This window comes from Poromitra crassiceps (genome assembly GCF_964638095.1).
Source record: "Poromitra crassiceps genome assembly, chromosome: 25".
Taxonomy (NCBI): domain Eukaryota; kingdom Metazoa; phylum Chordata; class Actinopteri; order Beryciformes; family Melamphaidae; genus Poromitra; species Poromitra crassiceps.
Window position 1 is genome coordinate 21,052,952 of NC_139649.1, and position 27,186 is coordinate 21,080,137.

General features: G+C 49.3%; 1 protein-coding gene and 1 pseudogene across 2 annotated transcripts; one reads left to right on the forward strand and one right to left on the reverse strand.

The window, feature by feature from the left end:
* Window positions 1-9,012: 9,012 nt before the first annotated feature.
* Window positions 9,013-14,186, reverse strand: LOC310798156 (carnosine synthase 1-like; annotated as a pseudogene). Its single transcript has 7 exons — window positions 14,174-14,186; window positions 13,618-14,066; window positions 13,112-13,322; window positions 12,308-12,394; window positions 11,539-11,770; window positions 11,092-11,345; window positions 9,013-10,506 (listed from the first exon to the last, which is right to left on the reverse strand). The product of its transcript is annotated as a carnosine synthase 1-like (transcript).
* Window positions 14,187-18,275: 4,089 nt separating this feature from the next.
* Window positions 18,276-20,224, forward strand: LOC310798157 (uncharacterized protein; the record flags this gene model as incomplete). The annotated part of the gene is made up of 2 exons (XM_083660632.1): window positions 18,276-19,488; window positions 20,169-20,224. 2 exons carry the CDS (start codon window positions 18,276-18,278, stop codon window positions 20,222-20,224), a joined length of 1,269 nt encoding a protein of 422 aa, XP_083516758.1.
* Window positions 20,225-27,186: the final 6,962 nt, after the last annotated feature.

Below are 27,186 nucleotides of genomic sequence, written 5' to 3' on the forward strand. Positions count from 1 at the left end.
TGTTACTAAAGGCCCGGACACACCAACAGAGAGGGGGGGGAAGGCTGTGTTACTAAAGGCCCGGACACACCAACAGAGAGGGGGGGGGGGCTGTGTTACTAAAGGCCCGGACACACCAACAGAGAGGGGGGGGGGGGGCTGTGTTTTCAAACAGTCTCGGACAAAACACCCATGTGTCTGTGCACATGGGCAAAATACCTCTGTGGCCCACGATGGAATTGAATTTTTTTTTTTTTTTATGTTTTTTTTTACAATGCATCTGAAGGCAACATGCAAGATACCCGCTGAATAAGTGTCCAAATGTTCATGTCATTCTGGTGGCATTCTCATGGGGGCTGTGTTACTAAAGGCCCAGACACACCAACAGAGAGAGGAGGGGGGGGGGGTGTTACTAAAGGCCCAGACACACCAACAGAGAGAGGAGGGGGGGGGGGCTGTGTTACTAAAGGCCCAGACACACCAACAGAGGGGGGGGGGGGCTGTGTTACTAAAGGCCCGGACACACCAACAGAGAGAGGAGGGGGGGGGGCTGTGTTACTAAAGGCCCAGACACACCAACAGAGAGCGGAGGGGGGGGGGAGCTGTGTTACTAAATGCCCGGACACACCAACAGAGAGAGGGGAGGGGGGCTGTGTTACTAAAGGCCCAGACACACCAACAGAGAGCGGAGGGGGGGAGGCACTGTGTTACTAAAGGCCCAGACACACCAACAGAGAGAGGAGGGGGGGGGGCTGTGTTACTAAAGGCCCAGACACACCAACAGAGAGAGGAGGGGGGAGGGGGGCTGTGTTACTAAAGGCCCAGACACAACAACAGAGAGAGGAGGGGGGGGGGCTGTGTTACTAAAGGCCCAGACACACCAACAGAGAGAGGAGGGGGGGGGGGGCACTGTGTTACTAAAGGCCCAGACACACCAACAGAGGAGGGGGGGGGGCTGTGTTACTAAAGGCCCAGACACACCAACAGAGAGAGGGGGGGGGGCTGTGTTACTAAAGGCCCAGACACACCAACAGAGAGAGGAGGGGGGGGCTGTGTTACTAAAGGCCCAGACACACCAACAGAGAGAGGAGGGGGGGGGGCTGTGTTACTAAAGGCCCAGACACACCAACAGAGAGAGGAGGGGGGGGGGGCTCTGTTACTAAAGGCCCAGACACACCAACAGAGAGAGGAGGGGGGGGGGCTCTGTTACTAAAGGCCCAGACACACCAACAGAGAGAGGAGGGGGGGGGGGCTGTGTTACTAAAGGCCCAGACACACCAACAGAGAGAGGAGGGGGGGCTGTGTTACTAAAGGCCCAGACACACCAACAGAGGGGGGGGGCTGTGTTACTAAAGGCCCAGACACACCAACAGAGAGAGGAGGGGGGGGGGGGGCTGTGTTACTAAAGGCCCAGACACACCAACAGAGAGAGGAGGGGGGGGGCTGTGTTACTAAAGGCCCAGACACACCAACAGAGAGAGGAGGGGGGGGGGGCTGTGTCACTAAAGGCCCAGACACACCAACAGAGGGGGGGGGGGCTGTGTTACTAAAGGCCCAGACACACCAACAGAGAGAGGAGGGGGGGGGGCTGTGTTACTAAAGGCCCGGACACACCAACAGAGGGGGGGGGGGGGCTGTGTTACTAAAGGCCCGGACACACCAACAGAGGGGGGGGGGCTGTGTTACTAAAGGCCCGGACACACCAACAGAGAGAGGAGGGGGGGGCTGTGTTACTAAAGGCCCGGACACACCAACAGAGAGGAGGGGGGGGGCTGTGTTACTAAAGGCCCGGACACACCAACAGAGAGAGGAGGGGGGGGGGGCTGTGTTACTAAAGGCCCGGACACACCATCAGAGAGGGGGGGGGGGGGGGCTGTGTTACTAAAGGCCCGGACACACCAACAGAGAGAGGAGGGGGGGGGGGCTGTGTTACTAAAGGCCCAGACACACCAACAGAGAGAGGAGGGGGGGGGGGCTGTGTTACTAAAGGCCCAGACACACCAACAGAGAAAGGAGGGGGGGGGCTGTGTTACTAAAGGCCCAGACACACCAACAGAGAGAGGGGGGGGGGGCTGTGTTACTAAAGGCCCAGACACACCAACAGAGAGAGGAGGGGGGGGGGAGGCTGTGTTACTAAAGGCCCGGACACACCAACAGAGAGAGGAGGGGGGGGGGCTGTGTTACTAAAGGCCCGGACACACCAACAGAGGGGGGGGGGCTGTGTTACTAAAGGCCCGGACACACCAACAGAGAGAGGAGGGGGGGGGGCTGTGTTACTAAAGGCCCGGACACACCAACAGAGAGGAGGGGGGGGGGGGGCTGTGTTACTAAAGGCCCGGACACACCAACAGAGAGAGGAGGGGGGGGGGCTGTGTTACTAAAGGCCCGGACACACCAACAGAGAGGGGGGGGGGGGGGGGGGGGCTGTGTTACTAAAGGCCCGGACACACCAACAGAGAGAGGAGGGGGGGGGGCTGTGTTACTAAAGGCCCAGACACACCAACAGAGAGAGGAGGGGGGGGGGGCTGTGTTACTAAAGGCCCAGACACACCAACAGAGAAAGGAGGGGGGGGCTGTGTTACTAAAGGCCCAGACACACCAACAGAGAGAGGAGGGGGGGGGGCTGTGTTACTAAAGGCCCAGACACACCAACAGAGAGACAGGGGGGGGGGGGGGGCTGTGTTACTAAAGGCCCAGACACACCAACAGAGAGAGGAGGGGGGGGGGCTGTGTTACTAAAGGCCCAGACACACCAACAGAGAGAGAGGGGGGGGCTGTGTTACTAAAGGCCCAGACACACCAACAGAGAGGAGGGGGGGGAGGCTGTGTTACTAAAGGCCCGGACACACCAACAGAGAGGGGGGGGAGGCTGTGTTACCAAAGGCCCAGACACACCAAACTGATGTCAAAGAAATAACGTCAATGAAGGCTGGATGTTGCGTGGCCTTAGTGCCCGTTCACACCACACGCCGAAGCAACGCTCAACCTACAGTATGCGGAACACACAAGTTTAATTTAGGCGTCGTTAACAGGCGAGGCGGTTCACACCAGTCACGCTCAAGCGATCGTTCAGGATTCGGTCGTGTGAAGCTGCCAGGCATGAATTCAATGGAAGTTGTGGGGGGGGGGGGGAGGAGCTGAGGAAAAGAGAGGGCTTCTGGTGTGACCGGTTACACTCAGGTTCAGCGTGCCTCAAGCTTCAGCTCTGCTTATGTTCAGCGCCTGGTGTGAACAAAGGCTTACATCGCCTGTGTTGGGGCCAAGAGGTTGTGCTTAACAGTGTGGGACACACCACAAAGAGCAGTAAACAGCAAAGAGCTGTGTTACTAAAGGCCCAGACACACCAACAGAGAGAGGGGGGGGGGGGGGGCTGTGTTACTAAAGGCCCAGACACACCAACAGAGAGAGGAGGGGGGGGGGGGGCTGTGTCACTAAAGGCCCAGACACACCAACAGAGAGAGGAGGGGGGGGGGCTGTGTTACTAAAGGCCCAGACACACCAACAGAGAGAGGGGGGGGGGGGGCTGTGTTACTAAAGGCCCAGACACACCAACAGAGAGAGGGGGGGGGGGGGCTGTGTTACTAAAGGCCCAGACACACCAACAGAGAGAGGAGGGGGGGGGGGGGCTGTGTCACTAAAGGCCCAGACACACCAACAGAGAGAGGAGGGGGGGGGCTGTGTTACTAAAGGCCCAGACACACCAACAGAGAGAGGGGGGGGGGCTGTGTTACTAAAGGCCCAGACACACCAACAGAGAGAGGAGGGGGGGGGGCTGTGTCACTAAAGGCCCAGACACACCAACAGAGAGAGGAGGGGGGGGGGGGGCTGTGTTACTAAAGGCCCAGACACACCAACAGAGAGAGGAGGGGGGGGGGGGGGCTGTGTCACTAAAGGCCCAGACACACCAACAGAGAGAGGAGGGGGGGGGGGCTGTGTCACTAAAGGCCCAGACACACCAACAGAGAGAGGAGGGGGGGGGGGGGCTGTGTCACTAAAGGCCCAGACACACCAACAGAGAGAGGAGGGGGGGGGGGCTGTGTCACTAAAGGCCCAGACACACCAACAGAGAGAGGAGGGGGGGGGGCTGTGTCACTAAAGGCCCAGACACACCAACAGAGAGAGGAGGGGGGGGGGGGCTGTGTCACTAAAGGCCCAGACACACCAACAGAGAGAGGAGGGGGGGGGGGCTGTGTCACTAAAGGCCCAGACACACCAACAGAGAGAGGAGGGGGGGGGCTGTGTTACTAAAGGCCCAGACACACCAACAGAGAGAGGGGGGGGGGCTGTGTTACTAAAGGCCCAGACACACCAACAGAGAGAGGAGGGGGGGGGGGCTGTGTCACTAAAGGCCCAGACACACCAACAGAGAGAGGAGGGGGGGGGGGGCTGTGTTACTAAAGGCCCAGACACACCAACAGAGAGAGGAGGGGGGGGGGGGGCTGTGTCACTAAAGGCCCAGACACACCAACAGAGAGAGGAGGGGGGGGGGGGGCTGTGTCACTAAAGGCCCAGACACACCAACAGAGAGAGGAGGGGGGGGGGGGGGCTGTGTCACTAAAGGCCCAGACACACCAACAGAGAGAGGAGGGGGGGGGGGGGGCTGTGTCACTAAAGGCCCAGACACACCAACAGAGAGAGGAGGGGGGGGGGCTGTGTCACTAAAGGCCCAGACACACCAACAGAGAGAGGAGGGGGGGGGGGGCTGTGTCACTAAAGGCCCAGACACACCAACAGAGAGAGGAGGGGGGGGGGGGGGCTGTGTCACTAAAGGCCCAGACACACCAACAGAGAGGGGGTCAGTCAGAGCCCCTGAGACCTTTCTTGGCTGGCCCGTTCTGCCAGCAGTCCAGGTCCTGGCTTAATTAGGCTTTCGTAGCCTTGTTTACTGATCTACTCTTCAACTCAAGTATTCTCCAAGACAAATACTTGTACATTGAGAAATATATTAATAAAAAATACAACCCATTATTTCAGCATGTTTTTCCACCTCTGACGATAGTGACTCAGCATCTAGTAGCTGCTAACCAGCCAAATGTTCTGTACCAGAGCCCCCTGCCAGAAGGGGACGTAGATCTTGGCGCAGTCAGCGATTGTTTCTTGTGCCATCTGAAAACCCATCAGGAGCTCTGCACAGCCAAAGATCAGGACCACAACCTGGGCAAGAGGGTGCAGGAGGTGGATGGTGGAACCAAAGTCAATGGGAATAGATTAAGAATGTACCTCCTCTCTACATCTATTTTAAATATATAGGATGTACATTTGACCACTTTGCTGTCAGTACTTATGCAAACTTTTGAATACAGTAGTTATAATAATGCATCAGCAACTATAACATTGCCTATTTATCCTATTTCTATGTTGGATTGTGTAAGGGTTAGGGTTAACCCTTAGGCTAACCCTAACCTATGTTGGATTGTGTAAGGGTTAGGGTTAACCCTAACCCAGTGATACTCAACTGGCGGCCCGCGGGCGCCCCCTGTGTGGACCGCGATGGAATTGCAAAAAAAAAAAATGTTCATGTAATTCTGGCCAATACTCACACTTCTGTTATAGCATTTCAGTCTGGAATATCTTTCAATAATCTATAATTTAGCTGCTAAATTGTCAAATACCACCGTCTGCTCGCTACCCAGGCACTTATGTATGTACTTAACCTAAGTAACTATCCGGTGTGCACAACATTGTCAGACTAAACTCCGTCTGACACCTACAATCCGCTACAGAAAAATGTATATTCATTGTTTATTAACTGGCCCCTGGCCTTCTATCATTTCACGAAAGTGGCCCCCGGGAAAAGCAAGTTGAGTATCCCTGCCCTAACCTATGTTGGATTGTGTAAGGGTTAGGGTTACCCCAAGAATCTGTGGCTGTCCTCTGATGAAGCGATGCAGAGGCTTGCTGGACAACAGCACTATGTTGTCTGTCTCCGGAGCCCCAGTGTTCCCTCTCCTCCTCCCTCTAGCTGTTGGCTCAGAGTCAGTGTCCTCCATGGTCAGAAGATCCACTGGGTTTGGTCTTGGCAGGAGACACAACAGATTCACCAGATTTATATTCACCCTTCGACAGCAGCATAGACTGTACAGTACCGTGAAGCTATATGCAGGTCAGGGATACACGATGAGTGTGGGTTAGGGTTAGTGTGGTGTGGCAGAATGGGTTAGGGTTAGTGTGGTGTGGCAGAATGGGTTAGGGTTAGTGTGGTGTGGCAGAATGGGTTAGGGTTAGAGGTTAGCGTTAGGATGGTGTGGCAGAATGACCTCAGTACTGGTGCAAACTATTCAAAAGCAGCTTCAAAGAAAGCAGTGGAGATACAGAGAAAAACATGCAGTGACCCACCTTGCTTTAGTTTTCCGTGCAGAGAAACTGACTGCGAATGAGCGAAGGGAAAAGGGAATTTTGGGGGTGGGAAAAGGAAGTAGGGAAATTTGAGATTTGTCTTTTTTTCTTTAAAGGGAGGGGCTGAACACTGTTTAAATGATAAGGGCTGAGACTGTTCCTCACTAACATGCTCACACAGTCATATTTCTATTACATTTGACCACACCAACACCAACATGAAATGATACTATTTTCTTTCCTTACTTGTGTCTTGTATCGGCTCCAACAGGGTTGCGAATGATAAAGTATGTATGTAAAAGGGTTAGGGTTAGTGTGAAAGCTGCTTCTGGGAAAAGTCCACTGAGATATGCACGGGACAGGAAGACTGTTTCTCATCATCTTGAAGCACTGTATTGTCCATTGTGGCTTTTGAGCAAACAGAAGAGTGAGGGCGGGATCAGGACAACATACAGAGGGCGGGATCAGGACAACATACAGAGGGCAGGATCAGGACAACATACAGAGGGCAGGATCAGGACAACATACAGAGGGCAGGATCAGGACAACATACAGAGGGCAGGATCAGGACAACATACAGAGGGCAGGATCAGGACAACATACAGAGGGCAGGATCAGGACAACATACAGAGGGCAGGATCAGGACAACATACAGAGGGCAGGATCAGGACAACATACAGAGGGCAGGATCAGGACAACATACAGAGGGCAGGATCAGGACAACATACAGAGGGCAGGATCAGGACAACATACAGAGGGCAGGATCAGGACAACATACAGAGGGCAGGATCAGGACAACATACAGAGGGCAGGATCAGGACAACATACAGAGGGCAGGATCAGGACAACATACAGAGGGCAGGATCAGGACAACATACAGAGGGCAGGATCAGGACAACATACAGAGGGCAGGATCCGGACAACATACAGAGGGCGGGATCAGGACAACATACAGAGGGCGGGATCAGGACAACATACAGAGGGCGGGATCAGGACAACATACAGAGGGCGGGATCAGGACAACATACAGAGGGCGGGATCAGGACAACATACAGAGGGCAGGATCAGGACAACATACAGAGGGCGGGATCAGGACAACATACAGAGGGCAGGATCAGGACAACATACAGAGGGCAGGATCAGGACAACATACAGAGGGCGGGATCAGGACAACATACAGAGGGCAGGATCAGGACAACATACAGAGGGCAGGATCAGGACAACATACAGAGGGCGGGATCAGGACAACATACAGAGGGCGGGATCAGGACAACATACAGAGGGCAGGATCAGGACAACATACAGAGGGCAGGATCAGGACAACATACAGAGGGCAGGATCAGGACAACATACAGAGGGCAGGATCAGGACAACATACAGAGGGCGGGATCAGGACAACATACAGAGGGCAGGATCAGGACAACATACAGAGGGCAGGATCAGGACAACATACAGAGGGCAGGATCAGGACAACATACAGAGGGCAGGATCAGGACAACATACAGAGGGCGGGATCAGGACAACATACAGAGGGCAGGATCAGGACAACATACAGAGGGCGGGATCAGGACAACATACAGAGGGCGGGATCAGGACAACATACAGAGGGCAGGATCAGGACAACATACAGAGGGCGGGATCACAGAACATACAGTAGAATTGAGTAGTTTGACCTACTTGGTGAGAAGCACAGACACGCTACAGCAAAAAACAAAACTTGCATCACTGAAAAGAGCAAGCTTCTGACTTGTGCTTGTCTTATATGTAGAAAACGGATGGAGAAGAAAAACAGTATACAGTATCATTGGCACAATACATATTTTCCCCATTTCATTTAAGTTATATTTGCCATTGTTTAGTCAGCATACGTGTAAGGAATAGTAATTTGTAAATCTGAAAATGTGAAATATTAATATGGCAGATAAAAGTCTCCAACACTCCAGAGTGCACAAAGTAAAACGGCTTCTTAGCAGTGTAGAAGAGCTATTCTTGAATTTATTATTATTATTATTATTATTATTGACTTGGAGGCATCGTGTCTAATACAACATGATACTCTATCAAAATGTCCAGACACTTGTGCCAAGGTGAGGTCTTATTCAGGAGGGTCTGTACTTTAGCAAAGCTGCAGTCACTTCGGATGGCATGTTTGGTAATTCAACCTCCATCTGGCAAACTATAATTTCATGATTTATTGAAGGAAACTCGTCAACCTTTCATTTCAAGTAACCTTTGGCTGCCCTTCATGCAGTGAGGTTCCATCACACTGCCAAGTCTTTCCAAAAGGTCACAGGCATGCAGACATCAGACATCAGATCTCAGTTACATCAGATCTCAGTTACAGTCTCCACTCTTTGACTTTCTAAGAGTTGGGCTAGCACCAGCGAAAGTGGTCTAGTTACAGTTATTCAAACGATACTGTACTTTGCAGGGAAATGCATGTAGAGAAGAGGCTGACGCAGTGCTAACAGAATTGATTGGACTCACAGGTAATGTAACAATTCATAATACATTGATCCTTTTATATGGTCCCAAAATGCTGACAGAAATCAAATTCTCAATTTTTTTTGTCTTTGTATTTTTTTTTTGTTCTTGTGGTAAAATTGACATTTTACATTTTATTTGAGTTAGGTCAATTTGAAATGAACATAATATAGCTCTGTAACATCGTTAACAACATCATCCCTATTCTGCGTTCTAATTAATGAAATGAGACAGGAAGTATGTCAGGTCATAGCGTGGTGGGCAGTGCAGCCCCAAGCCCTGGCAGAGGGCCAGAAGTCGCTGGCAGGCGTTCTTCCCGCTGTGGTCGTCCCACACTCCCACGTTACAGAATGGCACCTCGTACTCCCCGGAGATCAGTTTATCGTCAGCAGCCAGCTCATTGAGCCACAGCGCTCCCTCCTGGTGCAGGCTGCGCAGACGCTCGGGGCTGGCCGTGCTCCTCAAGGCCTGAAGGTGCTGCGACACCACACACATGACCCCTGCAAAGTGGCCTCTAGAGGGCAGGTCTGTGGCCGAGGGCAGGCGGGGCCGCACGCCACACGCCACCATGAAGGCTGCCATGAGAACGTCCACGCCGTACAGCTGCAGGATCCAGTCGCGCAGGTAGAAGCCGCCCATGCGTGCGTTGATCTCGATGAGGCGCGGGCCCAGCGTGGTCATCTTCAGCTCCACGTTGAAGACTCCGTCCTGCAGGCCGCAGCCCAGGCAGGCGTGGTGCGCCGCCCGGATCAGCTGGGCGCGCTTGTCTGGAGCCACGCCCGACGGCATCCGAGCTGCCGTCTCGGTGAAGGTGGGGGCGCGGGTGGGGCCGTTGTCGGACACGAAGGCCCCCTCCAGCTGGCCGTCAAACAGCACAAGGTCCACGTCATGCTCGGTGCCGCCCACGTACTCCATCAGGGTCATGGCATTGCCCCAGCCCAGGCCGATACCTGGGAAGTCGCGTCCAATGCGTTCAAAATGTGCCAGGCTCTCTGTCAGGGAGCCAACTTTCCGAACACCCACGGCTCCGGCTCCATACTCAAGTTTCATCACAGCAGGGAAGCGGACCGCTTGGACTGCTTTCTGCAGGTCCAGAGCGCTCTCCACGTGGAGGCAGGGAACTGCATAGGAACTGGGAGAGGGGGAGAGAAGAGGAACACATTGAAGGAATGAACCTGAATGAAGTGAGGAATTGGAAGGCCACAAGCGGGGGGAAGTGGCTGGTGAGGAGCAGGTGTTCACAGGCTTGTCTGCAATGCCACTGAAGAGATTTCCTGCATCAAAATCAGCCACGGCTTTCAAGCTGTCTCCTTCCCCGCTGACGGTCCCTCCTCTTGGTCCGTTGTTCACGTCGACCTGGCTATCCACCTGACCGGCGGGCTCCTCAGCAGAGACGGGCTGGATGCCTGTGGACTGCAGCAGACTCAGGAGATGCAGGTGGGTGCGGCTCTTCTCCTTAGCGATGCGGATAGCCGTGGGGTGTGGCCCTCTCAGCCCCAGACTATCACAGACGAGCGACGTCACGACCACACAGTTATCCCAGAAGCACACGCAGCCGTCAGGACGAAGGCCAGAGGATGTCAGCCAATCACAGATGCGGACGCAGTGCTGGTCATCACGGAGGTGGTCTGGGAGGTCAGGCAGGGGCAAGAAGTGGTCCACCATTTTTGAGGCAAAGTGGTTTGGGTCACCGTCCACCAGGAGGATCTGATTTAAAATGGCAGCAAACATGTCAGTTATCCTGCTTAATTGTAATACATTGACCTCACTGAAATGCACCTGCAACAGCCTGTCTACCACAAGTTACACTTTAGGGCCACTTTGCCAATTCTCAACCAGCTTTGAATCATGACAAAATCAGTAGTATGCAAATGAACAATGTTTAACTTCCCTCCATCTTGCCCCCGCTCTCATTTGTAGAACTTCCTGGTCCAAATGAGGTCATTGTGATGTCATTTGGTCGAGGAAGTTCTGCAAATGAAGGTAGCCAGAGCAATAATGATAGTGATCTTGATAGTGACTGTGACAGTAATAGTGACACCATGGTGATCGTGACCGTGACAGTAATAGTGACACCATGGCAAAACCGCTCCAAATGACATCATTACATTTGGACCAGGAAGTTCTGCGAATGAACGGGGAGCTCTCTGTCCAGGCAAGATGGAGAGAAGTTGAGCATTGCTAATTTGCATAATATACACTACTGATTTTGTAATGATGTAAAGCAGGTTGACAATCGGCGAAATTGCCCTTTAATGTTGCACACATTTAGTCAATCTCTGAGGCAATCACCTTGAGCTCGTAGTGTTTGGCCGCTTCCCAGACAAACTTCTTACTGTGAGCTCCCGCTCCCACCACAAGCACCGTCCTCCCCTGCATCAGGAAGCACTGCGAGCGCGTAAGAGGTGTGAGGAGGAGGGTACCCCGACACGCCTCCTTTTCCATCCTTTGCTCTGGGAAAGAGGAATGGAGACAGAGGGATGGATGGAAGCCCAGCACCACTGGCTTGATGATGGAGCCGTCCGATGTGAACAGCAGGTCCACTCCTAAGAGACAGAGGGAGACTGAGTGTATGGCAGCTGAGATGTAACAGGGCTAGGACTTAATGTGAGAAACAACTCTTTGTCAACATTGAACAGCAAATGATCCTTCGGGGTTTTAGCGTACTTAGAAATCATTCCATGCTTCTTTGTTTTAGCTTTTCATCCATGTGTTACATGAAACATCAATCACACACACCTATCATGTCCGTTTGAGCTCTGAGTCCACCACGGAGCACAGAGCTCATGCTGGACTCTTGTTGCATGATAACGCGGAGGCAGTCCAGGGCAGTGATGGTTGCCAGGCGACGGATTGAGATGGCCATGGCAGGGTCGGTGAAACCGCACTCTGACAGGGTGGTCTCCAGGGACTGGCTCAGGGACTGATGGTGAGAGAGAGGGCTGTCAGATGCACCCACCCTACACACCACCTGAGAGGGAGAGAGGAGAATGAATTTGCAGATTGCACATTATCTAACATTGTTCATACAAAAATACACAGACTTATGAGTCAGCTGAGCTGAAAGTGATATAGCAATTTGGCAAAGAGAAGGAATTTGGGAAACATTTTGTTTGGAACCTTAATGTTTTCAGCACACCATATTAGGTCTCTATAGAGCTCTCAACAGTCACGTGACATGAAAAGACTGCAGTTACTCCTTCAACAAGGAGAGTTTGTTAAGTTGTGCAAGCAAATACAGCTGTGAGCAATTTTCCAGTTCTGGAGAGGGTGGTGGTGAAGGGATAGTGGGAGTACTGGAATAAACAAATGAGTAGGAATATTGGAATAACTCTCCCGGAGTCCCTGTAATATGTTGATAAACTTGCAATCAACAATAAAGAAATGAATAAAAAGAAAGAAAGAAAGAAAGTAGGAAGAAAAGACTGTTTCCAATTGAGTGCATACACAGATTGTTAGTCTTGAATCAGTGAATCTGAGTTTGATGCATCGTGCCTTTGATATGTACCTTGTAGAGGAGCGGGACGTTCTGAGGGGATCGAGTAACGATGGCACACACTCTGAAACACACGTCTGCAATAGAGAGAGAAACACTCTGAAACACAGGTCTGCAATAGAGAGAGGAAAATAATTTGTAGTTCTGCTCGTTATGAACAAAGACTTTCTCTTGACTTCTAGGCCGTGCATAGCACATCTTTGAGTTGATTACACTTCACTTGCATTCCATAATGAGACAACACAATAATACCATTACTTCCCAGAACACAAGTGGCCATTGTCTTTAAGGAACTGTTCTCTCAACTTACACTACGGACAAACAATACAGAAGGCCACTAGCTGCAGCCATTCCTCTCACTGAAGCCCTCACCAGTGTGCTCTTCCAAAGCACAGCTCTGTAGCCTCACCAGTGTGCTCTTCCAAAGCACAGCTCTGTAGCCTCACCAGTGTGCTCTTCCAAAGCACAGCTCTGTAGCCTCACCAGTGTGCTCTTCCAAAGCACAGCTCTGTAGCCTCACCAGTGTGCTCTTCCAAAGCACAGCTCTGTAGCCTCACCAGTGTGCTCTTCCAAAGCACAGCTCTGTAGCCTCACCAGTGTGCTCTTCCAAAGCACAGCTCTGTAGCCTCACCAGTGTGCTCTTCCAAAGCACAGCTCTGTAGCCTCACCAGTGTGCTCTTCCAAAGCACAGCTCTGTAGCCTCACCAGTGTGCTCTTCCAAAGCACAGCTCTGTAGCCTCACCAGTGTGCTCTTCCAAAGCACAGCTCTGTAGCCTCACCAGTGTGCTCTTCCAAAGCACAGCTCTGTAGCCTCACCAGTGTGCTCTTCCAAAGCACAGCTCTGTAGCCGGGCTCCAGGCTTCAGTGCAGGGCAGTGAGCCTCCAGCAGGACAGCCTCCCCAGGCAGCAGGCCTGGCAGCAGCTGAGCCACTCTGCTCCACACTTCCTCTCTGCTGCTCTGGGGCAAATAAACAGCTGCTGCTGCTGCTTGGCCCACAAACCTGCCGCCGCTGCACTTCAGAACCACCTGCATCAGGGCGAGGCAAAGCGTCAGAACGAGGCAAAGCGTCAGAACAAACCATTTCAATGTCATCATTACACTGATTTGATAAACCTGTAGCTTTACAACATTTGATTGCTGGAGGGAAACGGATGATGTTGAAAACAACCAAGGGTACTGTAATTAAACAGCTTTTTTGTGTATTTGTCCTTATTTTAAAGTCAGTAATGTTGCTTTTACTTAAGTACATTTTAAAACATTTTTGAAGTATTCTTTTAATGTTACAATTAAAATAATCTAGTTTGAAGGTGGTCGGACACACCTTGTCTGAGTGCCTCAGAGCCTCGGAATCCAGGAAGGAGTCCACCTTGTTTCTGATGGAGTTCAGGCCGTCCTTCACGGTCGCTCCCAGGTGCACCAGCTCCAGCCCGCCCATGGTGCCTTCCTCCAGCACCGGGTGTCCCGAGGGCACCAGCAGGGCCAGGGTTGGCGGGGTATGAATCTTAGCTTTCTGCAGCAGGAAGCGTGCGGTCAGAACGTCGCCCCAAAACCTCCCGAGGGATCCAGAAGTTCCCATCGGGCAGTCCGCGTCACGGGTCACTTCCTCCGCAGAGTACGGGTCACATGAAAGGAAGTAGGTGACCACGCGAGGCGGGTTGAAGCTAGTGAGGAAGGTGCGGCCCCCGAGGTCAAAGGTCACAGCCTTGTGGACCAGGAGGGAGGAAGAGGAGCACGAGAGCCAGGAGGGAGAGAGGCACAGCAGGGCATCTCCTGGAGGAAGGGGGGTGAGAAAGAGACACTCTTGGAGATCCTGCACGGTTTCTCTCGGGTCATGCAAAGTTCAGCATTGAGTGGAATGTGAAGCTCTTGGCACTCACTGTCAATGCACATGTGCACATAATACTAAAGTCTCTAAGGCTACGTTCACACTGCAAATCTTAGTGCTCAATTCTGATTTATTGGTCAGATCAGATTTTTTTTGTTTGGCTGTTCACACTACCGTTTAAATGTGGCCAATATCAGATTCCAGTGTGAACTGCTCACTGTCCTGAACTGATCCGCAAGTCCCGCAAAAGAACAATAACAAAGACGCAACAGTAGATTTATCATCCAAAACCTGGTCAAGTTCACTGTAAAACATGCAGGTGATGCGACCACGATTGCATCATTGGTTTAGCTTCTTTAAACCTGGCATTATAAGGCTCTCTGACATTGCAGCCACATTCAGCCATTTCTTTCTTTATACTTTCAAACACAGACCGGTTACTATTAGGGGTGTGAAAAAATAATCGATTATAAGATGCATCGCGATGCGGACGTGCACGATTCTGCATCGATTCACAAATGTCAAAAATCGATTATTTAAAAAATATATATTTTTATTTTTTATTTTTTTAATAATCAAATATAATGGAAGTATATGCAGTTGTTTATTTTAATTATGGATCATAATACAATACAATTCCAAATGCACTTTTATTTTAAAAGTAGCCACACAGTGAGAAAAAATAAATCATGTATTGTGGAAAAAAGTGATGCATCAATTTAAGATGCATCGAGATCATAGACATCGAGATGCATCGAGATGCATCGATAATCGTAATCGAATTGAATCGTAGCCCTCTGAATCGTAATCGAATCGAATCGTGAGGCCAGTGAAGATTCACAGCCCTAGTTACTATATGACCCCTCAAGTGGCACCCCAAATACTGCCTCTCCACTGACTACCTCCATATTTGCATTCACCGAGTGACTCCGGCCAGTGCAGAATTGTGACGAATGTCCATCTAGTGTGATGTAAAAGTCGCATGAATTCTGATACAGGTCACATGACTGTTCAGACTGAGGTTGCATTTAAAGAAAATCTGACCTGTATCTGATTTAGAACCACATATTAAAGTAACCCAAATCAGAATTGAAAAGATTAGATTCTGTCTGTTATTGTCCATCACTAAAGGGGGGACTATGGATCTGTGGTCGTGCACGTGACTCGTGACACGAGGGAGCAGGGAGGGAGGTGGTCGTGCACGTGACTCGTGACACGAGGGAGCAGCGAGGGAGGTGGTTGTGCACGTGACTCGTGACACGAGGGAGCAGCGAGGGAGGTGGTCGTGCACGTGACTCGTGACACGAGGGAGCAGCGAGGGAGGTGGTCGTGCACGTGACACGTGACACGAGGGAGCAGCGAGGGAGGTGGTCGTGCACGTGACACGTGACACGAGGGAGCAGCGAGGGAGGTGGTCGTGCACGTGACTCGTGACACGTGACACGAGGGCCGAGAGGTTCGGGAACACAGAGACTCAGGTCGAATAGGAGAGCGAGGCGCCCGGAGGGACATTGAGGAGGGCGCGGCCCCCCGAGTCTGGAATTTGTGAGAGGCAGCAATGTGCATCCAGTCTGCCGGAAAGCCATTAGAAGAAGAAGACTGATGACAAAATATCGACTTGAGAGAAAAAAAGGCCAGCACTCAAAAAGGTCATTTAGGCGTTTTAGATAGTTAGCTTGAAGTTGTACAGCAGCACGATTTATCATTGCTGTTGTTTGAAGAAATCGACTTGAGCCAGAAAAACTCAGGTTGAGCGTGCGAAGCCACAGGGCCCGGTGTCATCCATCAGAAATGTGTGAGTTGGCAACCCTGAGCTAGAGCATACAACTTTTACATATAAATAAACGTCCGTTACATTGAAGCCATTGCCAAGCGAGTTCCCACAATTCTGATTAAACAGAATCAGAACCGCATAACTCTCTGTATTCCACTGTAGACAGGAGTTTTCATTCTGCTGTCTGTGTCGACATTCCTGCGCTGGCCTGGAGCATGCAAATTTCCGGTTAGCCTTCTGCTAACTTGAATAAAGGATAAATAATTCAGTCGTGCAGCTCTTCTTGAGCTTTTTTTTTTTGTCATTTTTATTTTCAAAGAGTTATACACACACATTTGACAACAACAATGACAACAACCAAAAAACAAGACAATCACAAAGACAACAGAGGTGTTAACAGAGGTACGCATGGGATAATGAGCTCACGAGTTTAGGCCAGTCAGGTTACATTTGGTCGGGGGTCCAGTCTTGGATCAGTTGGCTCACCTTTGCCCACTCAGAATGTCCCTCTTTGTATAGCTCCACTAGGTGAAAGCTCTTCTAGACCTTTCAAATGTTATTAGAACCAATGGTCAAATTCTGAAACAAGTAATTTTGCTGTGTGACGCTCAATACTATTTACCCACTGGGTTACAGCCAGTATGGAGTAGGCTACGGCGTAGCCTATGACAAATGCTGTATTCACGTGTTGCTCGGATTGTCCCATTTCGCGTGTTGGGAAGTTGTTCTTCCTCGGTGTGTTCATAAGATTTCAAATTGTAACAACATGGATGCTACAGAGAGGATGTGATGTATTATATTGCTCAGAGCATTCAAGCAACACGGGGACACCTCGCCATTCCGAAGTGTCGGCATTCCGATCATTGACTTCTATGCTTTCGGAGAGGCGGCCCTTTTTTATCTCCAAAAAATGTTTCGCCGAGAGGTTAGGTTAGGCTTAGGCGTGGGGGGTGGGAGAGGTTAGGTTTAGGGTTAGGGTCTGGGGGAGGGTTCTTTCGCAATGGCGAGGTTAGGGTTAGAATTTTGTCGGAATGCCGGTATTTCGGAGTGCCGACATTTCGGAATGCCGAGGTGTCCCCAAGCAACACAATGGCTGTTTCCAGTTTTTGCGTGACAACAAAGAGCAAAGGAAGCGATCGGGGACTCATTTTCCTGACACCACATGAATGCAGCGCATGTTCCTTTGCTGGCAGAAGTGCAGGTGGGGGGTGATGACAAAGGTTCTGCACTACAAAAGTTAAGTTAGTTATTTTACTGAGACTGAAACAATTTTCTGTATGTATTTTCTGCCGTCTTCCTTCCCAACACACTTGCACATGCACACACATACTCGCGTCTCGCACTGATACTCAACATACCTCTCTCTCTCTCTCTCTCTCTCTCTCTCTCTCTCTCTCTCTCTCTCTCTGAAGCCCTTTTCCCACATGCGCTTTGTACCGCAAAATGACCGGTATGTGGTCTAATGCCTGCATGTGAGAAAGGCGCCGTGCCGGTATAAGCGCGACCCCGTCGTCCCCGACATTTCACCAGTCTCTAGCCAGTCAGAAGAGCGGTATGCTTTTAAGGAGACGCAAGTGGAAACGGGTCCAGTCATTTTCCGCGACAGCGGTCCTTCAATCATGGGCGAGGAGTAGCCTACACACGTTGCTTATTAATGTTCCAGCGGGCATAATCTAATCATTCGCGCACATTAAAGCAAACTGGCGAAATGATCTTGTGATAGCCTAATAAGAGCAGTATGTCAGCTTGCTGATTTCCGAAGGCATTTTCCGCTATCAGTGGGCTGTGACTTCGTGGACCAGGTTGCAATGCACACAGTAGACAGTCCAACACCAAATACACAGCTGATTGTTCGATATTCCCCTGGTGTTGCGTACCACAAAGGACTATTGCCAGTCGCAAACGCGCTTCCAGTGGTTTTCGCCACCGGGTGATCTTGCGTGCGGGTCGGACCAGACTCAGCACGTAATACCGGGACATGCGAAAATGACGCTTCCATTCCACGTCGTCAAAATTGTTCAGAGCATCTTCCCAAAATAAATTCCCTCCTGGTCTCTCTCGCTTCCAGACGGCTCTAGTCTCACGCAGCAGCGCAGAGGTACATAATCATCAGTCATGATCTGTCCCCGGTTTAGTCTATCTTCATATTCTGCGCGACACTCTCATGGGCGAGGTGTACACACGTTGCTTAATGTTAAACAAGCAAACTTATTTCACCATTCGGAGTTTTGCCGACACGTCACTCCCCACCCGCTCTGCAGTGCCGCCCCCCCCCCCCCCCCCCCCATACAGGCAATTTCGCTGATAGATTCCCACATGCCAGAGGAGAGGTGTGAAGGGAAATGTCCGATATTGACTTACAGGTAATTTTCCGGTACGCATGTGGGAAAACGGCTTGAGGGATGTCGGGTGCAGACCCAACAGGGGCAGTTTGGAGAAGGACAGGCCGTGCGTGGTACTTCTCAGCTCCAGCTGCCCGGCAGCCGGCTCCGGTCGGCCCACGGCTCAGGTGCTCCCTGTCCAGAGCGACGCGCCTCCTCCCCCTCTCCCCCCACCCCCCTGCTCCTCCTCCCACCTCCCCTTCGGCCTCCCTCCATCGTCGGCCCAGCATCGCCCCTCGGCCGGCGGCTACGCACAGACCCTGCTCTCCCCAGGCTCCAACCCCGCGCGCACCCTGACCTCGCCTCGCACCACCCGGCCTACCCCCCTCTGCCCCGAGGATATGGCCAAGCCAGGGTTGGGCGGTGTGGGGATGGCCGTGCGGCTGGAGAGCCTGTTCCCAGGGCTGAGCGTGGACGGTTCGCCCTCCTCCTCACCCCGCGGCCTGATGGTGGAGACCAGCTCCGCCCTCACCTCCACCTCCAACAGCCTCCACCACGTCTCCCACCCTCCGCTCCACTTCCACCTCTCCTCCTCGTCGTCGCCCTCGCCCTCCGGATACTACTCCTACCCGTCTGCCTCCATGTCCTCCTCCACCTTCCCTTCCTACTCCTCCTCCTCCTCCGCAAAGTCCACCTCCCAGCCCGGGAGCTCCTCTAGCGGTGGAGGCTTTGTGGGCATGGCGTCCGTGAGCAGCGTCCCTGTGGCAGGAATCCCCGGCAACTCCTACTGCCCGCCCCATCCCGCCTCCAGCTGCTCCCCCTGCTCCTCTTCCTCCTCCTCCTCCTCCTCGCTGGACGGCCCTGTCTCCTCTGTGTGCGTGTGCAGCTCGTGTGGCTGCCGGGGGAACTGCGGGGCCTACGGGGCACTGCCTGGGTACGCGGCGGCCGGCTACCTGCAGCCCTTTCCGGCCGGCCCGTCGCTCTTCACGCTGGGCCCCCATCTCCACTTCAGCCCGCTGATCGCCAGCTCCAGCGCCGCCACAGGCACGGGCGCAGCGCCGTTCTCCTACCCCATGGTGGCGCCACCGCCCCTGTACCGCCATAGCCCCGTGTCACACGACCAGCAGCACTTCGGCTTCTACCAGCCCGATGGCATGGTGGGAAATGGAGGGCAAAAACGGGCAGCGGGGAACCTGTCCTGTTATAACTTTGGTGCCAATGGACACAGAGCAGACGACTGCAAACAGCCACCCATGCATTCAATACAGCAAGGTGAGTGAATGAATCCATTTGACTCTCATTTCAAGACACAGTAAGACCCATTTATTACATCAATTCTTATTCTTACTGTCTTTTTTTTTACAAGGTGGGCAGCAGAAATATTGCAATAGTCTACACAAAGTTGATGCCCATTCTCAGTCAATATATGAATCATAACTGCTGCTTTCTAAAGAGTAGCATGCACAAAAAATGCCTTAAAGGAACACTCTGCCCATTTTCAACCAGCTTTGTATCATTAGAACATCAGTAGTATATCAGAAAACTGTAAACGGTTTTGAAGTCTGTCATTTAATTTGACAGTTATTGAGTGTTAAAGTGTCACTGGTCCACACTAACTCAAATTAATAACTCATGAACTCAAATCAACTCTCAATAACTGTCAAACTAGATGAATGATGAATAGTTTGACAGTTATTGAGAGTTGATTTGAGTTAATGAGTTATTAATTTGAGACAGTGATGTCACTGGTCCACACTTTAACACTCAATAACTGTCAAATTAAATGACAGACTTCAAAACTGTTTACAGTTTTCTGATATACTACTGATGTTCTAATGATACAAAGCTGGTTGAAAATGGGCGGAGTGTTCCTTTAATATGACAATTGTCAAAAAAGACAACATTGCTATAGCTTCATAACCACAACTTGATCTCTCTGCTGTGTTTTGCAGTGACGTTTCGACTGAAATATGCTCCTCACTCTGACAATAAGGACTCTGCGGACTAACTAGCAGAAACACCAGGGGGATTTGAACTGACACTCCTGGCTCCACTGTAGCCGGTGTCTTTCCACCTGGCAGCAGCCGCAGAGCTGAAAAGGAGAGATCTGACGTCCGCTTCTCTACGTTTCACACACAAGGCTCGTTGATTTGAACACGAAGACCTTTTCTATCCTTTGTAAATCGTAACTCTCAAACCTTAGAGAGCCTTCACTGGTAGATACAGGATTCTGAGAGTAGCGGAAAGTATGCAGGGAGAGGCGTTCCTTGTATAGAGTACTTATTATGAAGGGATAGGAGGAAGACGAGGAATAGGAAACAGATGTGGAAGAGGAGCAGAGAGGGACGACAGAGTACATAAACTGGACATTTATTAGCTTTCATCCTTGCTCAGATCTCCAACCCAGATCACAAGCAGAGGTTTCGGATGCTGAGTGATACGTGGTTCATCTCGGAGACAAAGCTGGAACTCTGTCTCATCTACAGCGCTAACACTACACAGCGCTAACACTACAGCGCTAACCCTATAGCGCTAACACTACACAGCGCTATCCCTATAGCGCTAACACTATAGCGCTAACACTACAGCGCTAACACTATAGCGCTAACACTACACAGTGAACAGAAGCACGAGCAGTGGCACAGACAGTCAGTCCCGTCTGACCGGAGAATGAGAATGACTAGGAAAGGCACAAGTCTCTCTAGCTTCCCGGCCAAATGAATGTCTGACAGTCATTTGTCTGTGCGTGTTTATGTAGATGGAAATGCCTATTTTATCCATCCTTAGTCTGGAGGTATTTGTAGTGTTTTGGACAGTTCTCAAACCAAAGACGTTGTGTGTGCATCCAGTATCCCCTTCATCTACTGGAGTTTTTTTTTCTACATGTCATAAAATACAGTATCAAACCCTGTTTACAACAATCCAGAGGAGCTCTTCCCCAATTATATCCTGGTAAACCATCCAGATCACGTAAACTCACATTTTATTTAGTTCCGTGGAGCCAAACAGAATGTGAGACCACAATTATGATTAAATTATGATTACAAGTATAATCATTACAATGGCATGTATACACCTTTTCCTGTTCACCAAGTTTCTGAGTCCAGCGTGAAGCTCCAGTTATTCTTCCTTTTTGTTGAACACTAGAGGAAAGGTGTTATTTTCCAGTCAAGACAGGTTTTTTTGGGAAGAGTAGAAGTACAGTTGGGTAAAAAAATAAAAGTACTGATTCAACTTGTTTACTCAAGTAAAAGTAAAAAAAAAAAAAGTACAGGCTCTGAAATGTAATAAACAACTTGACTCTTTTGACCATCAGATATAGCTCAGCAAGAGCTTTCCAATCACAGCTAATACTCATTTTTGTCCAAAAAAGTCACTTGCACCCTTTTAACCCTTGACATGTCCTGTTCCGATGGATGATTGTCTCTCCTCCTTGGAGAACAGTGGGAAACTATAAACAATTGTAAAAATGGGGATCGTAGATGTACCAGCCACCTTCTAATAAAGTCTGCCAACAGTCCCTGGGATGGAACCGGTCACCTTTTGGTTATTATTCAGCCATCTACCTCTGGGCCAACCTGATGAGTGCCAAACACTGCTCCTCTGTGCCAAGGCAATCGGGTCGGGCAGTGATATCAGGACACACTACATATTCTCTGCATTTGACATGGAAGTCGAACTGAGAAAACGGAACTTGAGAGAACCACGTTCTTGTGTCTCGTCTGATCCTTGTTCTTCTGTGAACCTTATATAGCCTGCAACCGCGCTGGAAGTGGGGAGCTGCCGGGGCTGCAGCCCCCCCTGGTGGCGGCCTCAGCCCCTGCACCTTCCTGACGCAGCCCCCCCCAGCAGCCCCACCCTCATTTGGCGAAACTTCAGTGACTGTCACAGGCATCTCTCTCTCTCTCTCTCTCTCTCTCCCCTCATTTCCCCGTGGGTGCTCTGCTCTGGGCTCTAGGCTGTGGCTGGGCGGGGTCGAGTCTCTTTACATTGATTTGATAGCAAACTCCACCCACCCGAGGCCCGCTGGCGGCCCCGGGTTACAAAACGAGTTGATCAAAACATAGCCCAATCTGATTGGCTGCATGAGTCAGTGCACTCTATGTGACCCTGCTGACGTAGTGAGTAAACACACTTGTGCATTGAGTGGTATCAGAGAGAGAGTGACAGACTGACACATCTCAACACAAGTAGCCAAAACAAAATGAGGAGATTTTTGGTCACAAAACCTAGTGCGTTTTCCACCACCACCAGTGCAACCGTGACGAGTAGCCTACGACTTCCAGTTCCAGGTGAGGTGTAGTGGTGTATGTTATAATGTTGGTTAAAACCATAGACTGTAAATATAAGGTCTAAACTGCAATGGTCCCCTCCTTTCAGACCATTAAGTATTTATACTGCTGGCTCCTGTCAGGACATAGGACACACACACACACACACACACACACACACACGCACAGAGCAGAGAGAGAGAGAGAGAGAGAGACACACACACACACACGCACACACGCACAGAGCAGAGAGAGAGAGAGAGCGAGAGAGAGACACACACACACACACACACACACACGCACAGAGCAGAGAGAGAGAGAGAGCGAGAGAGAGACACACACACACACACACACAGAGACAGAAAAAGAGAGAAATATTTTGTGAGCTTATGCTGCCGCTTGGTGTTCAAGTTGCAGATTACAGATCATTTGAAGGCGAGAGAGCATGAGTTGTCCAGCACCACTGACACCACATAGCCTTTATGGAACTAGTCTGAATCATATAAGCCGATGTAAAAATGGACATCATGATATATTATAGACTCAGGAGAAGAAAAGTTCTTCACATTCCCATTTTCATGCCAAGGACACCCAGCCAGTTGTGTTTTAAGAGCCTTGAAGGACTATAATGTGGAGTCATCATGTTTCAATATATATTAATTAAGGGGCTTTATTGTGGCAGTATTAACATATAAAACAATCCATGTTGTTTTGCTTTAGAACATACAAACATTCAACATTTTCACTTCACAAAGTTCATAAGGCTTGGTTGTCCCAGAAGGGGGGTCATACCACTGGAAAACTTGCTTGTTTTCAGTTAAGTTTTTTCTTTCTTTTTCTGATTCTTCTTAAGTTTTCTCCCAGAGTTGCTTATTAAAAGAGACTGAATGACAACAAAACAATTAGTTTGACTAACCAGTAAACCAACAAAGTGACCGTGCAACAGAATATACATGCCCATATAACACTGAAATAATCTACTAACATCTTATTTTCCTCTTATACTGTACCATGTGATGTCCAATACATTTGCATACCTGAGTTCAAATATTTAAAATCTTAAATAAATGAATTAAAATCAGTATTTGCTTAACGATTTTAGAAATCCTGCTTTCCCACTCTCTGGGTCCATAGACCCATCTGTAAAAAAAAAAAAAAAAATCTACATAAGATCCCATTCATGTAAGGGCTGTATTTTTGAGGATATCTCACTTTTCTCATAAAAAAATAAATAAAAAATAAATAAAAAATAATTAAATAAATAAATAGATAGATAAATAAATAGATAGATAAATAAGATCAATGTCCCAGTCTTGCATTACCCAAAAGGGTACTGATACCCAGCATGTTTGCTTTGAAATGCTTTCCTGATCCAATCTCAGTTTTCTGCCCTACTGATTTACACGGTCAAAAAAACGTTTGCTTTTGATCTTGCCCACAGAATCTGCCCCTTGCAAAAGACACCTAGCTGGGAAGTTTGATTAGAGCCATTTAGTTTTGACAAGTACTGAAGTCCTCATTTAATACGCCTCAAGCATAAGGGCATTTCTCCCATTTCAACCAGCAGTGCAGGAAGTAGGGAGGTCTTAAAAGCCTCACCACCACAGAGTCTCAAAGCCTTGGTCTGCAGAACATCTAACTTCCCTAGCAATGATTTGGCCGCAGAGCAATGCACAAAACATCCATAGTCAATCTCAGATCTGATCATTGCCTGATATGTTAGATGCATGGTCTCCCTCTTGGCCCCCCAATCACACCCGCCCAGACTTCTCAAGAGTGGTGCTAAAAAAACCATAACAATCATAATGGTACTTCAAAATCCTGCCCTAAAGTCTTCCATCATAGTCACAAATCAAAAAAACACCCAAAAATACAAACATTTACACAAAATAGAAACAGTCATGACAGTGAACACAATATGCTCACAGGCCACATTAAGCCTACTAAACTATTCCTTCACCTTACTCCAGAGATGAGCGTGGACTAAACACTACATGACATAGAAACGCACAGGCGAGGCAATTGACTTATCCCGATTTTTGAAGGGGAAATAGATATAATGAGTAAAATTGAGTGTTTCTCCAAGTCTGAGTGCTCGCTCTCGTCTGGTCTCTCCCCAGCTGAACTACCTGGAACCCGCCACGTGTTGTGTCCTCATCCTATTCCTGTTCGACCTGCCATAACAGGTGTTATACCAAGTTATGCATCCCTGCCAAGAATTGCATCCCCATCATATTTTGGGGCTGTTTTAACTTAAAAACAGGGATGCAAATCTCAGCAGGTACAAACCGCCGAGACTTGCATCCCCCTCCATAAAGCCAGGAGAGACCCCAGGCCTCGAGGTCACCTACCGGATTTCAAGCACCAAAGTCGGCCTCCATGAGCCAGAAGAGAGCCCCAAGCATGGAAGTCACCTCGATCTGGACTTTAAGCATCAAAGTCGGTCTCCATGAGCCAGCCTGGGGGTCACATCTACCCAGACAACAGGGCCGTAGGTATAGACAGTGCAGGCAGTGCGGTTGCACTGGCGGCCCTGGGTAGAAAGGGGCCCCTTTACAGAACAGGCTCCCTCCATCAACATATTGGGGAATGTAATTATATTATAATTTGTCAGATTAAATATGAGGGATCAGCCGAGCAGCATTTTGGTAAACAAACCGCGTCACTGGGTGGCAATGGCAATGGAACCCTATGGAGCCCAAGTGGCGCGAGGCTTGAGTGGCTGACTCTAGCCAGTTAACTCTGTTTACATTTTAAAAACTGTGACAGTTCACACAACTTTAACACGACATGCATATTATACATCAAACTCTTGGGGTACTTCTGCTCTCACTCAGAATGTCAAAATATAAGCGATGTGATGTATAGTTTTTGAGATATTAACGTTTGTTTGACACAACTCATACTATTAACTGCCGCGGGGTTCCACATTTCTGGGTGTCAAGTGACGTCACGCTGATCCCTCATATATTTGTAGTAGTTGCTTTTTAGGTTTTAATAAGTATTTTGAATGTTATAAACATTAATGTCACATAAAACCAGAGATTAATGATGTGATAAAACTTTGGTTCCTGCCGTCCTTCCGCCTTCTCTCTTTGTGATTGGCTAAGAGCCAGGTGACGCAAGGTTAGTGATTGGCTGTGAAGTAGCGTTAGTTATCAGAATCAGAAAAACTTTAATGATCCCCGAGGGGAAATTGTGACATGCTACAGTTGCTCATACTCAGACATGAAAATACCAACAGATCACCTAAATAACAGCAAACATCAAACATTATCAGGCATGAAAATATCAAACAAACCACCATATCTAAATAAACAGCAAACATCAACATTCTCGGAGACATAGGACTGTTCCGTACAGTGATAATCAATAAAATAGCATCCAATATAAGTTATATATATATAACTACATGTTACATGCTGTACAGCAAGAATCTGCTGGAGTGTGCAGAAACCAAATTGATTTGATGTTTTCGTGGACATTTGAATATCACCCTTTGTGGCATATTATGTGTAATGTACTGTATATGACTTTGACATCAAATTATTCCAAAATGCTGCAGTAGAACCACTTGCAAATCATTGTGTAGGTAGACTGGGGGGTAATGAGCAAGAATCTGGTGGAGTTTGCAGAAAACAATTTGATTTGATGTTTTCATGGACATTTGAATATCAGCCTATGTAAAGAGGGCTATTATAGCGCCACCATGAGGTCAGTCTGACATAGATACTGTAACGGCACAGGCGAGGCCTGTGCGCGAACCCGGGTCTCCAACTTACAAGCCCAACACGTTAACCATCAAGCTAAAGCATAGACTGTAAAAATATGGACGTCGTTACCCCATTGAATTTCTTCTTCTGAATTGAGTTCAAGTCATAAACGAACTGGACGTTGCCATTTTGGTTTTAGTGCGAAGGTGGGGGTTGAGAGGGTGGAGCGTGAGATGAGCACCGATTAGCATAACCTATGGGGGTGATCTTACGCGGTGACAAACACGCCCACGCCAGTGCAAACACGCCCACGCCGTGGGCGTGTTTGTCACACGCCAGTTCTCTTCAAGCTAACTGAAGCTAGGTCAGACTGCTAGCAAGCTAGCTAACAGGCTACATCCACTTCTGTTCTCCTTGCTCCGGTCGGGCCCGTGAGGAGGTGAAGAGTCGTCGTTCCACATTCACGTTACGTTGAGGTAGGCTAAATTAACACTAAACTACAATAAAAGTTTAACCAAAGATTGATCTGATATTGATATTATCGCTATTATAATGTACTAAGCATATAGTGGGCAATTGCAGAATTATGGCCAGATATTAGCTAGTGAAACAATATTAACGTGATTGTGAATCAATGTATAACCACCCCATTATGTCACTTTTTCACGTCATTCCCTGAAGCATACATTGTATTTTTTTTTTTACCCCTACAGCAGCGTTTATCTTGGGTGAGTGTGGCATTGTGGCGTGCTGCAAGGTCTTGTGGATCTCCTTCAAGTGGACTGGTCTTCTGTCTCTCGTCCAGCAGCTGCAGATGTCATCATTATCCACGTTATTGATGATTATTTATAAAAAATCTCATTGTGTAAATATTTTGTGAACACACCAATAGTTAGAGAAGGAAACCTCTCTTTGCATTTTATTTAGTTTTGTGTTTTAATAAAAGTACTTGTGATATCTCACGTGGCTTTGATAAATCATTGCAA